The sequence below is a fragment of the Neofelis nebulosa genome, chromosome 2, assembly GCF_028018385.1.
Source record: "Neofelis nebulosa isolate mNeoNeb1 chromosome 2, mNeoNeb1.pri, whole genome shotgun sequence".
NCBI lineage: Eukaryota > Metazoa > Chordata > Mammalia > Carnivora > Felidae > Neofelis > Neofelis nebulosa.
This window is the reverse complement of record NC_080783.1, coordinates 54,511,771-54,533,418: the sequence shown is the minus strand read 5'-3', so window position 1 is coordinate 54,533,418 and position 21,648 is coordinate 54,511,771. Positions and strand designations below refer to the sequence as shown.

Genomic DNA, 21,648 nt, shown 5'->3' with positions numbered 1-21,648 from the left:
ACTGCTGTCTGTCTTCTCCGTGTTACACTGGGAGGGGAATACGGGGGGGAGAGCCGGGCCTGTTAGGATGCAGATTTCTGGGCATCACTCCTGCCCCCTTGCATAATAGTCTTAGGTGATGGGCCCAGTAATACACTTTTTTTTTTTTTTTTTTTTAAAGAGCACACACACATGGACGCATGAGCAGGGGAGCGGCAGAGAGAGAGAGACAGAGAGAGAGACTGAGAATCCTAAGCAGGCTCTACACCCACCATGGAGTCCCACGTAGGGCTTGATACCACGACCCTGGGATCATGACCTGGGTCGAAATCAAGTGTCGGATGCTCAACGCACAATGGACTGAGCCACCAAGGGCCCCGTAGTAATATACGTTTTAACAAACTCTGCAGGTGACTCTCCCACACACTGCCCTTTCAGAATCTGTAGTCCAGGTTGTACTTCGTACCTCGGTGAAGGCTCAGCTGTTAGTTCAAGTTTCTTTGCCTGTAGTAAGAAGCTTTGCTTTCTGGTTTGAGACCAGTGGCACTTTTCCACTCTCGCTTGGTGTCCTGCTTCCAAAGTAATTTCGGTGCTTAACTGTTCAGTATATTGATTTTAAAATGGTCTCAGCCACGTTGCAAAGTGTACGTGTGGGAGTTAGAGCTAGGCTTTTGTTTTAAAAAAAGATGTGAACTTCCGGCTATCTGTAGTGATACCGCATCTCAGGAGAGCCTCCTGTTACCAGAGCTACAAGGAGGAGCCTACTGATCTTTATCTTTGAGAGCCAGAAATCAAAGTGCAGAGTGATCCATCACTAGAGGGTTTTCCTATTTCTCCTGCAAGCTTCAACATTAACATAGTCTTACGTGCCACCTGTTTATATTTATTGGAAAGTGAAACAGTTATTGGCATTCAAATAATGAATTCTCTTAGGGCAGGGTCTGGATAGTATTCTGACTCCTTGTCAGGAAAGGGAGCCTGTGTTTTGCGCTGTCCTTTTATCATTTGAAGCTTTGGGGACTTGTCTAGGTTAACTGCTGTCAGGGGCTCTTCAAGGAAATTTTCCAAAGTACTTATATAATCTGTGCTTTTTCATGTGCAATTCTTCCCCACTGTCCACACTGCAGAGAAGAAAACATCAGATAAATATACCGGGGACGGCGGTCCTCTGAGAGAGGGGAAAACGCTACCTCTTCTTTCAGTTGGTGGCCTATCCACCAAACTCTATACTATAGCAAAAATGCAATTCCAGTCAGCAGTGAGACACAGATGCATTTTGATCTTATAATAATGTCATTCCTTGAATAAACAGGAACAGTCTTTCACAGTCAAAAAACAACTGCAGCTATACGAATCTATGCACTGGTTATACAATTCCCAAAGAATTGGTGCTTAGTAATAAAAGGCATAGAGGGGTGCCTGGGTGGCTCAGTTGGTTGGGGGTCCGACTTCGGCTCAGGTCATGATCTCACGGTCTGTGAGTTTGAGCCCCGCGTCGGGCTCTGTGCTGACAGCTCAGAGCCTGGAACTTGTTTCCGATTCTGTGTCTCCCTCTTTCTCTGACCCTCCCCAGTTCACGCTCTGTCTCTCTCTGTCTCAAAAATAAACGTTAAAAAAAAATTTAAAAAAGCAAAAGATGAAGGAGATAATGTTGTACAGAATAAATTTAAAAAAAAAAAATAAAAGGCACAGAATTAGTTGAGTAACAGAAGAGCCCAGAACATGGGAGACGGAGAAGAATCCTTGTGAGAGGCATTGAGAATCATAAACCTTTATTTTTAATGTTTATTTATTTATTGTGTGTGTGTGTGTGTGAGAGAGAGAGAGAGAGAGAGAGAGAAAGAGAGAGAGAGAATCTCAAGCAGACTCTGCATGGTCAGCATGGAGCCCAACTGTGAACTGTGAGATCATGATCTGAGCTGAAACTAAGAGTTGGATGCTTAACCAACTGAGCCACCCAGGCGCCCCAACTTACTATTTTTTTTAGTGTTTGTTTGTTTGTTTGTTTGTTTATGAGAGGCTGAGCAAGTAGGGGAGGGGCAGAGAGAGAGGGAAACAAAGAACCTCAAGCAGGCTCTGTGCTGTCAGCACAGAGGCACACACGGGGCTCAAACTCAGGAACCATGAGATCATGACCTGAGCCGAAATCAAGAGGTGGACACTTAACTGACTGAGTCACCAAGACCCCCTGCGAATCATAAACCTTAAGATTATATTTACATTATTTAAGCAGTTGGGTGTTTCCTTTTTCAAAGACCTAACTGCAGTTTTCAACATGTCAGGAAAATAGTTTTACTCAATGCAGGAAAGAAATTATGAAATAAACTAAAGCTCTTTTCTTGCTTTTTGTTGTTCAATTAACTATTCTTATTTGATATTTATTGCCCATTTATTTTCCAGTTATAATTTCTTGTAGTCTTCACAAATTGTCTCTGTGTCATAGTGTAGTGGAGATCAGTTGTTTTGGTTATGATTGTATTTACATGATTCTGAAACAGCGACATGTGTTCATTACATAAATTCAAACTATACCAGAAGTTAAAAATAAAATGTAGAGCCATATGAAAATCTGCAACTCAGCAGTAACTTCTTCTCTCAGTCTGGATAATCACTCTTATCAGATATGTCTCCATGTATGTATACCAACATACACGTATAGTTTTAAAATTTAATACGAATGTGATCATACGCAACATGTTGTTTTGTAACCTTTTATTTCTCCCTCTTGGACACATATCACGGACATCTTTTCATGTCAGTAATTACAGAATTATGTCATCATTTAAAATGGTTGTGCTGTTTCCAACTGCATATGGGTTCCGTGATGTATTTACTCATTCTCTATGGATGAATTTTTTTTCACTATTTTGAAACATACTTGTGCATAAATCTTTTTAAATGTACAGGTTAGTATCTTACGATAAAGTCTTGAACATAGGATTCCTGGGTCAAATGTCATGGGTAATTGATGATGATACACATGACCAACCATCCTTCTGGAAAAGCTGAAGCAATTTTCATTACTACTAGCAGTGCATGAATGTGCCCATTTCCCTAATCTCACAGATACAAGGTTTAGAAAATTTATATATTTTTTGTCAATATGCTAGATCAAAAATACGTTGATTTCATTTGTATTAGGTGATAACAAATGCCTTTTCATGTTTATTAAGAATTTGTACATATTTTGTTTTCGTTTTTTTTTCTTTCTGAATTGCCTTTTTGCCTGTTTTTCTATTGGATTGTTTTTCTTTTCTGGAAGCATTCCCCCATCCCATTTTGTGAGTTCTCTGTATGATGAGGATATGAAACTCTATATTTCATATGGATTGTAAATATTTTTCTTAGTTTTTCTTTTATGTTTAATTCCCTTTATAGTGTTTTTTTTTTAGTTTTTTTGCATCAGAAAGAAGTTTTTAAAAATTTTTTATAATGGTAGTTGTAATTTTTTTATAACTTGAAACTCTATTTTTATTATATAGAATATAAGACTTAGAAAGTTCAAACATTATGTAAATACTTTGCATTTACTTTGGTTCTGTTATCTCAGTATTGCTTTATACCCTTGTGAATAGGAACATAAAACTAATGAATTTACTATTTCTTCTCCATTACAGATGTGTTTTTCTCTGAGTCTAGATTAATGCTAAAGACTAAAAATTAACTAATTTGAGAGAATGTTACTTAAAATTTAAAAATTAAAAATGTGAAAAAAATGATCTCATTTATCCATATATGAAAATCAACAGAGCAAGTTATGATTTGCAGTGACATTTTACATGTTTAGTTTGACTTGTGTCTCAGAACCACCTTGTGATTTGGGTACCATTGTATCTTCTTATATGTGAAAAACTGAGGCTCTGGGGAAATAACACAATATCATTTTCTTTTCTTTCTTAAAATTTTTTTTTAATGTTTATTTTTGAGAGAGAGAGACAGAGCACAAGCAGGGGAGGGGCAGAGAAAGAGGGAGACACAGAATCTGAAGCAGGCTCCAGGCTCTGAGCTGACAGCATAGAGCCCCATGTGGGGCTCGAACTCATGAACCGCGAGATCATGACCTGAGCCAAAATTGGACACTCAACCGACTGAGGCAGCCAGGCGCCCCATAAAATAATTTTATGACATAAAATCACAGAACTAAGAAATAGATGACCTGACAGGATTTGAATTCAGGTCTTTTGAATGCAAATTGTGTATTGTTCTTGTTTAATTCTCCTCCATCCTAATTTTAATTTTTCACTATAATAAATATGAAAAGGAGGTGCTGAATGTCTAGCTTGAGTGATCCTCTATAGATAAGTACATATGACATGAAGATATGGTCACCGTATCTACAGAAGGGATCTGACAACCAAAGGTGTGATGCAGTATGAGTAGTTAGTAGAAGAATACATTGTATAGTAATTCTGGTTTTGGAAATTTTAGCCAAAGAAACCATTGTGATTCGGGTACCATTATGTCTGCTTATGTGCCACACTGCATAGCTGCTGAGAGCCTACACCACATTGCTGATGAATTCCCCCATGGAGCTAATTACTTGGAGAGAGGAAGGAGGCAAAGATGAGCATCCCCCATGGAATTTGCTCCTGCACTACACAGCCCCACCTCAGTCGACCAAAGTATCAAAACTGAGCTTTTCCCAAAGAGGCCATATCATCTCTGACATTGAGGGGCATCATATTAACAAAATCAGGATCTGGTGGAAGGAACGCTCTGAAAAGATGCCAGATTCCACATAGCAGACTACAGAGGAGAAACATAATCCTTCTGCCTGTTACCCAAGGATGCTTGTGCTTATCAAGGATGTACGTCTCGATGCTGACTTAATCTTTGTCAAAGAGTTCCTGGTCATCTCTGCCTTCCTGCCATAACCTTCTCTCTGATGACACCCCAGGAAGTGGGTACCCGTTTCTCAAAACATCCCCCAAACTCAACCTCCTCAGTGAGTTGCTTCAGATTCCTGAGGGAATGTTAGCACAACAGGATTTCCACCTGATCATCTATCACCTCTTTCTCCTTTGTTTTTTTTTCCCACCGGGAATTCCCATGGTTCCCTTTCCCAGCTATATCAACTGCGGGGTAGTTCTCCTTAAAGCACTTTCCGAGAGAAAAATTCATAACCATTTCTGATCCGGAATATAAGAATTCTCTTAGGGCAGAGAAGGAGCAAACAAGGGGTGGTGTGTTTGGTGCATAATACAAATGAACACTTTGTTTTTTGCTTTTATGATAATTTAGGGCTGCTAAGCAGGGGTCGGTGTGGCTTTCGGAAAGGGGCATCTGTGGCTACCTTTTCCCGTGTCTGGGTCCTACCCAGTGTCCATATATCATTTTCTTTTATTTACTGCAGGTTCCTTCCTCTGCCTATTTGTGAGTACATCTCACAATGGGCCTTTAAAAGCTTATTTAGCTGTGAATACCCAAGAGGTGACTTCTTTCCTGAAGAATCATGGTGCTTGAGATGAAGAGGAGTACTCTTGAGACCAGGGTTGCCAGATTTAGCAAATAAAACTACAGGCTTAAATTTGAATTTCAGATAAACAACAGAGATTTTCTTTATTATAAGTACATCCCCAATACTGCATCCTTTATTTCTGAGACACACTTATACTATGTGCAATACCGTACTAAAATGACTAAAATATTCTATTAAAAATTATTCCTCATTGACCTGAAATTCAAATTTAACTAGGTGTCTTGTATTTTATCCAGAAATTCTATCTGAGATCAATTTTCATACTCTACAGAGACCAGAACTGTGCTAGGTCAGAGTAAGCAGCACATTTTTTAAGTTTCCCAATTAGTGGAGGGGTAGAGTGGTAGTCTTTCCCCACTAAAAATGGCATAGGAAGGGCTATGAGTTCAAATGTGCACATCCCTCAGGACTGACCCACTCTGCCACCTCAGAATCAGGGTGGATACGATACATCTGTTTGATAGTGCTTTATACATCATTACTTGAAGCTACTCCTGGCTTCTTTGGGAGGCAGGCATTTTAATTAATCACTCTTCTTTTGTACTTCCTCCCCGAGGTGATTTTTCAAAATCTTTAACTATAAATCTAATCAGCAAATTCCTGGGTCTATTTAAATATTGACATTTAAAATTTTTTGAGGATGGCAGTAAACATTAATGAGATAGAGGAAAATGAAATATAATTGCTGTTGGAGTCCATAAAAAAAATTCTCCTAAGTGTTAAACTGAAACACATTTTCTTCAGAGCATGATGTTTCTAAGCTATGTTTGAAGGTCCAACCATGGTTTAGTGTAACTAGTATAGAGTTCAAATGAGTCATATTAAAAAAAAAAAAGAAAAAAAAGAAACTCAAATTCTGAATGTCAAACTGGAATTCTAATAGACTGTAACACTAACTTAATTATAAGCCTAGAATATTAAGGCCAACAATCTTTAAACAATTGGATAAACTCTTTGATAAAGGAAGCCTATCGCCATATATCACAGCTGTACTGTCATCCACTGGCTTTAACTTCTTAGAAATGAGAATTGAGGTCCCGCTCCACCCCAATTCTTCTCATTTTAAAGAATGGCATGGTTTGGACTTAAGGTGGGGCGGGAAAGGGGCTCTGTCATAGCTTTGTTACCACTCCCCTCAAAATTCTGTGACAGAGTGGTAGATTAAAAATGGCCAGTCTTTGCTCTTTTTTCACATTGAAAAGTGAATACTTTCCTTCTCCTTGAATCTGGATTGGCCTCCGTGACTTGCTCGATCAGTAGAATGCAGCATAAGTGACATGCTGGGAGTATTGAGACAATTTTGTACTTAAAAAAAAATTTTTGTTAATGTTTATTTTTGAGAGAGGGAGAGACAGAGCATGAGCAGGGGAGGGGCAGAGAGAGAGGGAGACACAGAATCCAAAGCAGGCTCCAGGCTCTGAGCTGTCAGCACAGAGCCCGACGTGGGACTCGAACTTGTGAACCAAGAGATCATGACCTGAGCCAAAGTCAGCCGCTTAACCAACTGAGCCACCCAGGTGTCCTGAGACAATTTTATAAGAAGCTTTTTGACTTTCACCCAGGCCTCTTGAAGTACTCTCTGTTTAGGAGTCCTGAGTTACTATGTAATTGCTTGAGACCACATAGCTGGAGAGGGCATGTGCAGGTCCTCTGGTAACTGTTCCAATAAGAGTTCATACTTCTAGCCATCTCCATCAAGGCACACATGTGAGTGAAGCCATCTTGGGCCTCCAGACCAGCCTCCCCCACCCACTGAGTATTACCAACAGACTTCATATTGATGCCTCCAGGAATAGAAGAACAGCCCAGCCAAGCCTGGCTGGAGTTCTTGACCCCTGAAATCATGATATAATAAGATGGTTGTTATTTTAAGCCACTAAGTTTTGGAGTAGTTCATTAAGCAGCAATAGATAGATAACCAGGACAAATAGTGACATATTGATCTTTACACTTAGAATGAGGTGGAAGAAAAAAAAAAAGGGCTGATGGGAAAAGGGGTTGGAGTGGAATGGAAGGAGATCACAAATGCCTCGGACACAAATGAAAGATGGGTTAGGGATTTAGAAGACTTTACAGCAGGTTAAAAAAAATCAGAGTCACAAATTTTTATCAGGCTACTACTATGATTGGCCCGACTTCTTAGGGATTCAGAGGGAAAAGAGCAGTAAAGTCTTGCATCGTGCAGATGCTGTGAACAGTAATGAATAAACATGACAAATAAAAATGCTTCGAATAAGAGCTGAAAATGCTAAATATGTAAGGAGCAATCTTTGCACCTACTGAAAATCGTTCATCAGATGATTTCAAATTGGAGGTGTCTCAGGAGAAACGAACTTTGAAAACACAAACAGATTTTTATTTTTTGTACTTTTATTGAAAAGGTACATTTAAAAAAATACACAGACATTTTACCATTTACAGATTGCAGATATAGATGCTCTAAAAGAGTTCACTCTATTTTGTTGTTTTATGATGCCTCTTGCCCCTGATACCACAAACATTCCAGTCTTGTTGATATCAGTTTAGAAAGGGGGGGCATGGGAGCGAGACCTGCAACATATTCAGTGAACAGAAAGACAAATTGTTCAATTATAAATTTTTTTTTATCTTCTGTACATTATTGCATTAGGGAGCCACAAAATTATGTAGCATCGTTAACAAATGAAAACAGGTTAAAAATGAAGAAGATAATTACGTAGAAATACATGGATTCATTGTCTCCTTGCAGAATGCACAAGAGGTGCAAGAATGTGCAATTGAGGAAGCTCTTTTTCTGGTTGTATACATTTGCTTAGCAACTCAAACTCGTGAGGAAGCTACAAAATAAGTTAAACAAAAATAGCAAACAGTAATTATAGCTATGTTATATGGCTTTCTAGTTCTTTTCAATATCACCAAACGAAACGTGAAATAAAGAAAATACATTATCTTTTGTTCTCTTAGAGAGAATTCAAGCTACTTTGCTTCCTAACATTTACACAGCGACTAAAAAAATGTTGGATTCAGACAAGAGATACAGATCTAGTACTACACAGGATACAACAGTACTTGGGTCTAAAACAGTACACAATCCCTGTCAACAATAGTACACCATGAAGGAAAACGTTGTGATCCGTTGGTAAGATGGGATCCACAAGCAAGCACTTGTGTTCATCTATTTTTGTTCCACACTAGAATGTGCTCAGTTGGATTCCAGAGTTATTTACAGACGTGGGAGGAAGACCCTAGTTTTCAAGTCTGTCAGGAAAATATTCCTTATCGTTTCTAAGCCAGATCACACCCATGGGAAAATAGCCAGAGGATGGTATATAGATATAGATATATATTTTTTTCTGACCAATACATTTGCAAGAAACCAAATATCTCAGATACACAAATCGAGGTCGGCAGGGGATGGGGGGGGTGGAGAACAGGGGGACAAAGCCTGTGCTGCTCAGATCCCTAATTTCGGGAGCGGTCCCTAAAAGCACTCTGGAGCCTAGTGATTTCTTAGTCTTTGGAGTCGGGGCCCGGGTGGTGCGCCGCGGGGCGGGAGGGCGGCGGTCAGTAGGGCGCGAACAGGATGGAGGCGGGCGTGGCGCGGATGGGCCCGTGGCCCGGCCGCAGCAGGGCGGGAGGTATGGCCGGCGCCTGGAACAGCGACGCCGACGGCCGGGGCGGCAGCGACAGCGCCGACGACACCGCCGCCGCCGCCGCCAGGGGCGACGACAGGAAGGCCGGGGCCAAAGGCTTCATCATGTCTTTCTGGAATGCAAGTTTTGCCTAGCGGAGGGAGAAAACCAGGGACGGGGTGGGGATAGTGTGTTGGGTGAGCGACACGGACGTTGAGAAGTCACATTATAAAAATCTTTACTCTCGGAAGTCAAGAAATTAGGTTCACAAAGCTGGTTGCAAAGGCTCTGGGCGTACCTTTACTTTGATCTGTTTCCATTTCAGCTCTTTTTTGGGGGCTTTTGCCCCTGGGCCCCGAGGACACGGAGGACACCGGAGGGCTTCTCTGAGTAGATACTAAAGCTATTTTATGCTGCTTCTCACAAAGAACAAGCAAACATACCCAGAAGGTTTCCTGCTTAAATAATGGAGCTCAGTTTAAAATTCTGACTTGTCCTAAACCACAGTGCAGCCTTGAGAGGGTTGTTTTGTTTTGTTTTTGAGAATATGCATGACCTTTCACTTCTCTTTGAAGAGCCGCACAGGGTGAGCTAACTGAGGTTCAAGACATGAGGGACTCGTTAAAAGTCATGAAAACAGTCAGTTTACACCCCTCTCTCTGGCCACTTAAAGGGTGATCCCTGAAAAACTGCAACCGACTCAAATTTCTGTCGTTGGAAATGATTGTAAGTGCACCAGAAACGTTCTCTATTTAAAGGAACCCCAAGGTGGAACCTTCCTATAAAGTCAGAAATCAATCCTTAATTTCTCTCTTTTGCAATCAGGAGAAATCCTTAATTTCTCTCTTTTGCACACTGGATTTGTTTAATGCAGGTAACACCTGCTTGCAGCATCAGATGGAGGCTTTGCAGAAGCTGGGAGCATCGCCTCCAGCTGGCCAATCCGGTTTCAACCTCAAATGGAATGCCACACTGGGCTAAGTCCCAGGGAGATTATGAAATCCATCCATCTGGGTATTTATATGACATCTATTGCTGGCGCCCCTGGGTATTTTTGCAAAGAAAGTGAAAACAACACATATTGAGAGCAGGTAGGACAGGCTGAATACCAGCATGCCTGCTAGACAAGGAAAGAGAGTAATATAAACACTCACTTTAATTTCTGGAGGCAGGGACACGTGGGAGTGGAGAGGGGAGATGGAGGAGGGAGAAGAGGGAGAGCCCTCTAGAAAGGGAGAAGGCATTAAATGGAGTTTTGTTTTAGGAAAGCAAGCCCCCTTCCCAGGTACAGCACATTCCAGGATTCCTCAGGCATTACTTGTCTTTGTTCCTGAGCCTTTATTTTTCTTTATAAGCTAAAGAAGGCAGCCTTTTGGAAAAGGTTCCTGGTAATGAGTAAGGGATTAGCTTCTAAAGAGGTTCAGTTTCTCTTCTGTAAAGAAGCTTCCTTCAAGGTGCCCTACAGCAGGGACTAAGCAGTTCATCCTAAAACTTCTGTCTGGGAGGGCTATTTAAATTCAAAACCTTTCAGGACCAATTAGTCACTAGACCCTCCTAAACCACAGTCCCTGCCCAAGCCAGCAAGGCAAACCCACAAAACAGGTGAGCTGGTGAGGTGAACTTACTGCTAAAATGCTCGGGCTCCGCTGGAGTTTGTTGTAAGGGCTGTATTTCGGCTTCAGTGGCTTCCCTGCAACTCGATCCTTGTGCCTTCGGCTAGAAATGTGCTGAAAAAAGTTTGATGCATTAGCTGAATCTAAATGTGAGCTTTATTCCACCTAAAATATAACTCCTAGATAGAGACAGCTGGTCACTCCATTCCCGGTTCTAAGTCCACAGTTCCAAGGTGGTTTGAATAAGATCACTGCGCTCTTGAAATTAAGACTTGCTCCCCACTCAATTTTTTTTTAATGTTTATTTATTTATTTATTTATTTTTAAAATTTTTTTTTCAACGTTTTTTTATTTATTTTTGGGACAGAGCGAGACAGAGCATGAACGGGGGAGGGGCAGAGAGAGGGAGACACAGAATCGGAAACAGGCTCCAGGCTCCGAGCCATCAGCCCAGAGCCTGACGCAGGGCTCGAACTCACGGACCGCGAGATTGTGACCTGGCTGAAGTTGGACGCTTAACTGACTGCGCCACCCAGGCGCCCCTTAATGTTTATTTTTGATAGAGAGAGATTGAGAGCACAAGCAGGGGAGTTTCAAAGAGAGGGAGACAGAGGATCTGTGGGCTCTGTGCTGGCAGTAGACAGTCCGATGTGGGGCTCAAATTCAAGAATCATGAGATCATGACCTGGGCCAAAGTTGGACGTTTAACCAACTGAGCCACCCAGGTGCCTTCCCTGCACCCTACCCCCCCAATTGTAATGCCTCTATTCCTTTCCTTTCTCTGTAGTACTTACCCTGCTTTGCCTGTTGTTACTGCCATGACTAATGAATCTGTCTCCATAAACAGATTTTGGGTCTTTGAAAGACAGGCTGAACATCTTGCCTTCCAGAAGTTCCTGCTTGACTACAAGCTCCAGATGACTGCTGTGCTTATCTGTCCCTAACACCTATCCTGGATCTGACTTACAGTAAAAGTACCCACTTTTGTGGGTACGTGAGTATTTGGTGCTTTTTCTTTCGGTAGCGTCTGCATGTTGTATCTTGTGTGCCTCATATAAAGGTTAGTAAATTTATCTGTAAGCATAGTGAGAACCATTACATAGATTAGATACAAAATCAAGTGGTGACCCAAACAACAGTGGATACTAATTAATTCAGGATACATTACCTGTTTGAGTTGAATTTCTGAATTAACATGAACATCACAGATTTCACAATGAAATGTCTTATTTTGTAGTCCTGACCCCTTACTGCCATTCTGCATCTTTAATCTTGATCCAGGTCTAGGATAGGACTTAATTGGACCAGCCCCATTACGAGCTTCCACCATGGTCTTGTGTTTAGATCCTAAAACAGAAAGAGACATATGGTAAATAGCTATTGAAGAACAGAATACATCTATGAACAACTCTTTGTTTTCTTACCCTTGAGAAGTTTATCTTCAGGATGAATTTCTCATTGCTTTTTTTAAAAAAATAATCATTTTAATGCTGATTACAAACACTTTTTATTTATTATAAACAATAATGCTGCTTATTTGACACATTTTCATTGTAAAAAATGGGAAAACATGAGTCCATTAGAAGGAAAATACGGAAAATATACAGAAGCATAAAGAAAATAAAGATTCTATGTTTTCACCACTCAGAGATTACCACTGTTATCATTTTAGTTAAAAAAAATTTTTTTTAACATTTTACTTATTTTTGAGAGGCAGAGACAGAGCGCAAGCAGGAGGGAGGGACAGAGAGAGGGAGACAGAATCTGAGCAGGCTCCAGGCTCTGAGCTGTCAGCACAGAGCCTGACGGGGGTCTTGAACCCACTAACCGTGAGATCATGATCTGAGCTGAAGTCGGACACTTAACCGACTGAGCCACCCAGGTGCCCTTCAGTTTAGTTTTTTATTCAGGTTTTGTTTTGTTTTGTTTGTATATTAAAGGTATATATTTTTTTCAAAATTGGGATCATACTAGTTAAATATCCTGAAAATTTCACATAGCAAATCATATACTTTTTAAAATAATTACATTACAAAAACTTTTTTAATGTTTATTTATTATTGAGAGACGAGAGAGACAGAGCGTGAGCATGGGAGGGTCAAAGAGAGGGGGAGACACAGAATCTGAAGCAGGCTCCAGGCTCCAAGCTAGAGCCTGACACAGGGCTCAAACTTACAAGCCACAAGATCATGACGTGAGCCGCAGATGGACGCTCAACTGACTGAGCCATCCAGGCACCCCATAAAGTAATTACATTTTAATGACTGAGTAATATATACTCTCATATTGGGTTCCTATAGTTTATTCGACATTTCTCTACTGAGGGACTTTTAAATCGTTTCCCCCTTTTTTTCCTAAGTGTGTTGCAGTGAACATTGTGCATAGATATTTATCTTCATCTCTGTCACTTCATCATAATGAGTTTTGGGAAATATTAGATGCTTTTGAGAAAATAAAGAACAGAATAAGTTTTATCTTCAACTTGCTTTAAGCTTTTGCCTGCTGTTTCCAAAGTTATCATATCATACTTTTCTTAAAATCAGTCTTTTGAATCAAAAAAGCGGAGAAGACATTGAACAAACCCAACGTTTGAACAACAAAAGATACGGTATTCTGAAGGGAAAGGTTGGTTTTGTTACAAACATTATTTAAATTCAAACGATAGCTGCTAACCTGTGTTGTGTGCCTCTAGCTGTGACAGGGAGTTCACAGCCACTTTGCATAGTGAACAATACAGTAATTTTTTGGCTTTTTCTTCTTCTGATTCAGAAACGGTACAGGTACCGGGAGCTCCATTCGTGCTCTTTGAGGGAGAAGTGGCTGCTCCAGGTGGCAGGGGTGTTGTGCCTGATTTGAGGAGAAATGGGCCACCTTCAGAGCTTGATGGCTGACTGGAGCTGTTGACTTTTAACTTCCCTTTATCTTCTAAGAGAGACACAGAAAGATCGTATTAAAGCTTCATACATGGTATAAACACAGACAAATTAATGTAAAAGGAATTAAAACTAGAAATTTGATTGTTAGGTGTAGTTTTAATCTCCAGATTGACAAATAGCTCCATGCCATCAATTTCCAATATCAGCTCACCCTAAAAATATGATGACTTATGAAACATGACTTTTTTCTCCCACTGGCAGCAGGTAACTTTCTGATAGCCTTCGGTTGTAAATTAAGCTCCACAGAGGTCTTTAATATATAGGAAAACCAACTACCTTCCAATACGGTTACATGATATGATGGTAACATGAAATAAGTCATAAATAGGACATTAATTAGGACATAAATATAAAGCTAAAACTCAATTTTTATACCAAGTTAAAATTTTAACATTGGGGTGTTGGGGTATAGGTGAGGGAAGACATATGGTTAATTTTGGTTATGATTAGTTAAGTTTCTGCTGCTCTTCGAATGGCAAAGTGATTTATCTAAAATACAAGATGCAAAGATTTCATTCATTGTACTTAATACTGCCAGTCTAAATTATAAGATTTTTCTTTTAAGTAAATTCTACCCCCAACGTGGGGCTCAAACTCATGACCCTGAGATCAAGAGTTGCATGCTCCTGAGTCAGCCAGCCATCCCTAAGTCATAAATTCTAAGTAATGACATTAACCAGAAGCACAATAATGAGGATTAGCCAAATCATTTACAGACATCTTGGCATTTTGATCATGTAGCTACTAAATGCTTACAATTCTCAAGGCCCATGGTGCAAGCTATAAGAAGGATCAGAGTGACTTTAACAGAATCTAACTCATAGGGGTTCATTTGCTATTCAACACAGGTTCTATTCAGTGGCCCCTTTGGGAAAGAAACTGGAACTTCATAGGTAACAGCCCAATCCATCACACATGTAAGCTGAGTAGAGCCGGTGCTTTTAGAAAATGTTTATACATACGCTGATAAACTCGTATTAAGAGAAGAAGGAAATGAAAACGAACACTTAATTGTTAATTGCCCTAGCTAACTTGGAACTGTGTACCATGGGCCTGGATCACCAAGAGGGAAGGAGTGAGTAGGGGAACAGCAACCTGATAGTGTGTGTCTGTTCTGCATATGGGGCAAAGCCAGCACTTACATATACACCAAAAATACCAGCAGATCATATTTCTATGTGTTTGATTTAGGTATCAACAGTTCATTTCCATCCTTTTCCTGCATTGGATCCATCTGGGTCAAGACTAGCAGATTCTATAGCTGAATTCCAGATCTGGATGGTGTTTGGAATAAGTGAATGCTCAGATCTCTTTTTATCCTTGGGTTTCACAATCTATATATTCCTTTCAAGCAAGTTTATTAAGACTTCAGGATGCCATAAAGTATGATGGAAAAGATCTTAGACTTTTACTAAACAGACCTCCACAGTATGAGAGAAGGGACTAAAATCAATCTTCCTAAATGGTAATACTAAGTAAATTAGATTGAAAATTATTTCTGGCTTAGAATTCCCTCACCTATAAGGATCCCTTAGATTGATTTTACAATTTTATAGAATTCACAAAGCAGTGAAATAATTCAGTAATCTTAACATTTGCTCCCATGGAATTACTCTGTTTCTTGTGGTGGAAACTTAAATTATTGCATGGTAAAATCTTTTCATATAAATTTGACCTAAGGAATCTGACCTGTTTTAGTCATTTACTCATTCTCTCTCTTATTCATATTTATTTTATTGTCCCTTATATTGGTCTCCCTTATATGTTCTTACAGTTTTATAGAACGGTACAACTTACAAAGTGCTATCACTTACATTATCTTATTATCTCTCATAACAAAATTGTGAAATAGGTAGGGCTGAAAATAATTAGTCCTATCTTGTTTTTTTAATTTTTTTTAAGTTTATTTATTTATTTTGAGAGAGAGAGAGGAAGAGAGAGAAATCTCAAGCAGGAGCTTGATCCCACAAACTGTGAGATCATAACCTGAGCCTAAAACAAGAGTCGGACACTTAACCAAGTGAGTCACCCAGGCACCCCAGTCATTCCTATCTTAAAGACGAGAAAACTAAGGCTCATCAAAATTGAATAATGTCCCACAGATTGGTAGGTGGCATAAATGAGCATGATGTTTTCTCTAACTATTCACTGGGTAGTGTATTAATCTTCCTGCACAAAGGGTGGACTTCATATGGCATCAACACTATAAAAGGCATATAATGGTCACTGGAGATGTGATAAAGCTCTTGCTTCATTTAGTTTTAAGGCATATTTGCCTTAAATGAAAATATCTATCCTCTTCAACAAATTATTCAGGTTACATTGAGAATATGGACAAAATTATTTTTTTCCTCTTTATTCCTATTTCTTTAAGAAAAATTAAACAGATTTCCTTTCTATATCTCCTTTTCAGAAGAGGTCATTTATTCATTAACAAATGAATATTAGCAAAATGCTAATTACTGACAATGTGCTAGACACTGAAGAGAATAGTAAATAAAGTAGGTATAGACTTTAAGAAAATTAAAGGTTAGCAGGGGAAATGAGATAGTCATTCAGAGATCTCTAATTTATCAGAGCTTGGAGCAGGAAGTGATTTCTTCTGGTTAGGAAGAAAGAGACATTCTTCATAAAGGAAGTGATATTTTGGCCAGATTTTGCAGGTGAGATTTAGATAAGAATAGAATAAGGTGAGAAAGAGTAGGAAGTGAATGCTTACAGGTGGAAACATAAGGAAATGCTTAGGTGTTAGAAAACTTGGGGTTTGCTTGAATACCTACTAGTTCAGCATAGATGATGGCAACAGGTGTAATGAGAGATATTATAAAGGTGAATTGAATCAGAAGGTAGAGAATATCTTAAAACTAGTAAAATGGATGCCAAGGGAGGCCATTTTCCTTTAAAAATATTAAGACATATGGTATATTTAACATTTACATAAATTATGTTTTAGTTTTTATCCTCTAGGTAGGCCAGAGTCTTAATCTTTGTGAATAGTAGGTATCAATTTTGCTTTGACAATGTGTATGTAAATGGTTCCATCATATTGAGGAAATTCTGCCATTGGATTGAGACTAGCTAGTTAATGAAATAGATCCTAAAACCACTAAGCAATACTAGATTTAAATTTTGGCATTCTTTCTGGATGTGTAAATTTATAAGCTTTGAAGCCTAATTTTATTATTTCTCATTTTAATTGTTTTATATTTTTATCGAAATCCATTATATTATTAATTCTTTATTTATTCTATATATTATTCTTTCCTTATTGGCATTTTTAAAGCCTCCTTATTTTGTGTATTTGAAAGTTTAATTAATGTATTGTTTACTTCTGTTTCTTTTAATAAAGATGCATGTCATGTGGAACTTCTGGTTAATATGAATTCTATTTTCAAGTATTCCCTCACCTAATGTTAATTAGCAGGTTCTTCTGACTGTCTTCATTATTTTCTGATTACTTAAACGCCTTTTTTAAGGTTTCATCCTACAGGACTGGGAAGCAAAATTTGCTTAGTTACATCAGAATTACCCTTTGTAACAAATGTCTGTAATTTATGCATCCAAGTGAATTTAATTCTTCAAAGTGGCGATCCACATTGATTCCCTTATTTTCCAAAGTTCTAAGCATTTTGAAAACCTCTTGTTTTGGAACTGTTTTCATATCTACTTGATAAACCATGTGAAGGAAATCAGTCTTCACTATTTATTTATCATAGTTATTTTTTACAACAAAACTTTACTCAGGTTAACCCACCTATTCCTCAAACTTAGCACTATATTCCTGAAACACAGGCTCAGGGGACTAATAAGCTAACACAGATGATGAAAAGAACATGGAAGTTCTTTATTTTTAAGTTTATTTTTATTTATTTGGAGAGAGAGAGAGAGAGAGAGAGCAAGCAGGGGAGGGACAGAGAGAGAGGGAGACAGAATCCTGAGCTAACAGCACAGAGCTAACAGCACAGAGCCTGCTGCAGGGCAGTAACTTACCAACTGCGATATCATGACCTAAGCCTAAATCAAGAGTTGGATGCTTAACCGACTGAGTCACCCAGGTGCCTCAGTACATGTGAACGTCTAAAAGCAGTTTTCAGAAACTAATCCTGTTGGTAACAAGAAGACTCATGTCCTTGTATAGGTCTTAATTTAAAAACAATCAAAATAGTATTTTAACTACATTATAGATCAATATATATATATTTTGCAGTGTAACTTTGGAAGCTATAGCCCAATTTTTATGAGTCTGCTTACAAGGTTTAATCTTCAGCTTAATATTATTAATATAAGTTTTTTCTAACCAGGTTTCAATGGTTTAATAATAGATACATGATATACACAATAAATGTATGCTCAATGTAGAAAATAAAGTCAGACAAAAAAAAAAAAGAAAAGAAAAGAAAAAAATCACCCATGATCCCATCACCTATAATAAGTCAGCAAAGTTTTCTGTAAACATATTAAGCTTCATGGGCCATATTATTGCAGCTACTAAGCTTTGCTATGATAGCAGGAAAGCAGCCACCAGTATGGCTGTGATCTAACAAAACTTTATTTACGAAAGTAGGCGAGCATGCTAGATTTAGCTCTCAGGTAGTAGTCTGCCAACACTTGACCTAGATTATTAAAATGATACCTGTTACTTCACAATTTACACAATACTACATGTGAATAGATGGAAACATGCTGTAACTCACATTTTTCAAATGGCAATAAATCAAGAATATCTTTCCATGTCAGTAAATGTAGAATTGGATCATGATTTATAACAAATGATATTTACCTATATGGATGTACTATAATTTATCTAAATAATCTTTTGTTATTTGGGTTACTTCTGGTTTGCACTCTTACAATGTTAAAAAGATACTGAATGGGAGTTTGGTTGCCTCAGAATGAAGGACATGACCCTAACTGAAAGCAGTTCGCATCAAATATCTTAGCATCTTAGAGAAAGTCCCCAAGAGACCCCCAGACACATACTTGTAGCATTTATAAGAAGCAGTAAAACTTATCCTGCTACCAACATCCTATCATGCACTTCCCTAGACTATATAAGGATTAGAGGACTCACTGGCATCATGAGCTTCTGTCCTGGTTAGATGTTTCTGAATCTAGTCAAAGTGGTAAAGCCAGAAGTGCATGTAAGAAGAGACACTGGCATCTCATTTTCTAGTCTGGCAACTTATGACCTTAGTGATCCACCCCTCATCCCAGGTGAAGTAGGGGATAGGAAGGTTGGGGCAGACGAGCTGGACCAAGAAAGGGTCAGGAGCTGAAGGACCTGTAATCTCAGTTTGGCATGTCAAGGTTGGATGAGTTTTCTTAGGGTCGATAGGGCATCTTGAAAAGTGGTCAGGCTCGAGATCTGTTATTGGTACCTGACACAAGAAAGCTGATCACTAGGATGCTGGCAGTAAGAGGCTGAGGAGTGGAGCTCTGGTGTTAGGAGCTGAGGAAGGACTGAAAGACACACACGAAGACCTTACACATGGTCCTCGAGAGAGAGAGACAGGGCATCTGGACACCTGCCATGCACAGGGCATCAATGATTGTCGTTAAGCACAAAAACATTGGCCCTTCTTTTATCTTCATTTATCTTCTCTAATGCCTTCTCCTATCCCTAACAATTGGAACGGGCAAGAACTAGAAATTATAGGTTGGGAAAGAAGAAAAGAACACACTATGGCCTTTCCCATGGCCCAACCTGAGCCAGGAAGAAGGAAGTGTTCAGCTGGATAAAGAGCCTAAAGTTTCAATAAGACGAGACTTTCTGATATCTGATAATATTTCTGAGGAATGAGAAAGGGATATCCAATAGAGTATACTGGCAATCATATTTGCACTCCACTGAATTCATATATTCAGTAAATCAGTTTTATAAATAGTACTGCGTATAGACATCTCTGCATACTTGCCCAATAATTTCCTTAGGACCTAAACCCTGAAGAGGACTTACTGGCACAAAGAGCATGTTTTAACTTGCAATGCACGTTGCCAAACTGCACCCCAGAATGGTTGCACAAACTAATGCTCTTAGAGCTCTCTGTCTGTAAGAGAGTGCCAGCTTTCCTGTACCTTTAACCAGCCTAATTATCCACTGCCTTTGCCAATCTGACAGATAAAATACAGTACCTCATTGTTAACTTGATTTTCATTTTTTTTTATATAAAGGGGTTGATATCTTTTCATTAGATTAATAATGATTTGTGTTTCAAAGTAATTTAAAAAAATTCTTAATTCTGAAAGGGAACAAACTCTTGAACTAAATACATTTTTGAGAGTTAAAAAATTTTATCCTTAGTAAGAAGTAAACTTTACCATAATAACAAGCTTTCTCTTACACACAACTAGTAATGTTGTTTGGAGTATGGTTCTTAGAAGCTGAATTCAGAGGCTCAATACTATTTAGGAAAGTTTACTTTTATGTAAAGCAAAAAATTAGCCTAATGATGGCTCCGGGCAGTTATATCTGACAGTGAGAGTAGTAGTAACAATTGTAATCCCAAATCAATAGCTGACACTATTTCAATACTCACTGTAGCCCAAGCACTGTGTTAAGAACTTATATTCATTATCTCATTTATTTTTCACATATACTAATATGGTAGATAATGTTCCTATCTGTACCATTTAATTTCCTTTTTTGCTTATATACTTATGTAACTTATATACTATAAGGTACATATAATTTAATGAATTTCTTCATATGTATACATTTGTTGAAACAGAAGACGTATGGGAAATATAAGATACAAGATACTGATATCTAAGATATACAGATGTTTCCACCATCCTAGAAATCTCCCTCGAACTCCCAATCAGTTGGTGTTTGCATTCCCTCCAAAGGTAACCACCATTCTCATTTCTATCGACTTAGATCAGTTTTGCCTATTTTTGAACTTCATAAGAGTGTAATCACACAATATGTATTCTTTTGTGTTTGGCTTCTTTCACTCAACATTATGTGTATCAGATCCATCCATGTTGTACATAGAAGTTTGTTTTTTTCGAATTGCTGGAGAGTATTCCATTGTATGACTGTGCCACCATTTATTTATTTTAGTATTGATAAACATTTGGGATATTTTTAGTTTTTGGTTATTCTTATATATGTTTTTGGTAGACATAAAGACTCATTTATGTCATATATATATGGGAATAGAATTGCTGGGCCATTAGATGGATAGATCTAATTTATCTGCTATCTATCTATCTATCTATCTATCAGGTATCTATCTCTATCAATATATATCTAGCTTTCATAGATTCTGAAATGGTTTTCCCAAATGGTTGTACTGATTTATATTCCTACCAGCAATGCGTGAGAATTCCAATTGTTCTGCATCATCCCTAAAACATGGTATCAGTATTGTGTATTGTCAGTCCTTTTGGTTGTAGCCATTCAGGTGGAGGTGTAGTGGTGTCTTATTGAATAGGTTTTCATTCATATTTCCCTACTGACTAATGGAATTGAACACCTTTGCCTATTTTTATTGGTTGATTACATACCTTCTTTGGTGAAGTGCTTGGTCAAATCTTGTGCTCATTTCCACCCCCCCCCCCCAACTTGAGACAAGTGCTCAGGAAACCAAGGACACAACTTTAACAGAATTATTCTTTGTACTTTCTGAGGTCACCAAAGTATACTGCTTGTCACTTCTTTGTACAATTACATTTTCCTTTTTATACTTAATATTTCACTAGAAGGAACTAGCAATAGAGGCATGCAGTGAAAGGACCGCGGGTCATATGCTTTCCTATATTCACAAGCACTTTGTCCAACATCTCATTATTATTGCAAAAAACAAAGCAATGCCCACATTACTGCTTAACACTCATTAAACCAAGTTAGCTCACTTTGATAACGAATTCTGAAATCGTTCTCCTCTGTTTTATCTTCCCATTTTCTGAATAATGAGAAATTGATGGGTGTCAGCCACAGTACGTACTTTCTTACTAGTTATGCAGTCTTGAGAGAGATGAGGCTAAAAAGCCGACAGGGCTCTGTGTCAGACCAAAAAAACCCCCAA

The 21,648-nt window shown here is 38.6% G+C and overlaps 1 protein-coding gene across 10 annotated transcripts in view; it reads right to left on the bottom strand.

The window, feature by feature from the left end:
- Positions 1-7,810: 7,810 nt before the first annotated feature.
- The window catches only part of ZNF385B (zinc finger protein 385B), a 405,481-nt gene continuing 391,643 nt past the window's right edge, over positions 7,811-21,648 (bottom strand). For all 10 annotated transcript variants that reach the window (XM_058712603.1, XM_058712524.1, XM_058712533.1 and 7 more), the window contains 4 exons: positions 13,356-13,607; positions 11,851-12,029; positions 10,695-10,796; positions 7,811-9,220 (listed from right to left, as the gene is read on the bottom strand). In XM_058712603.1, the coding sequence (XP_058568586.1) occupies positions 9,002-9,220; positions 10,695-10,796; positions 11,851-12,029; positions 13,356-13,607 (752 nt within the window). In that variant the 3' untranslated portion in view covers positions 7,811-9,001. The remainder of the gene's footprint in view (positions 9,221-10,694; positions 10,797-11,850; positions 12,030-13,355; positions 13,608-21,648) is intronic.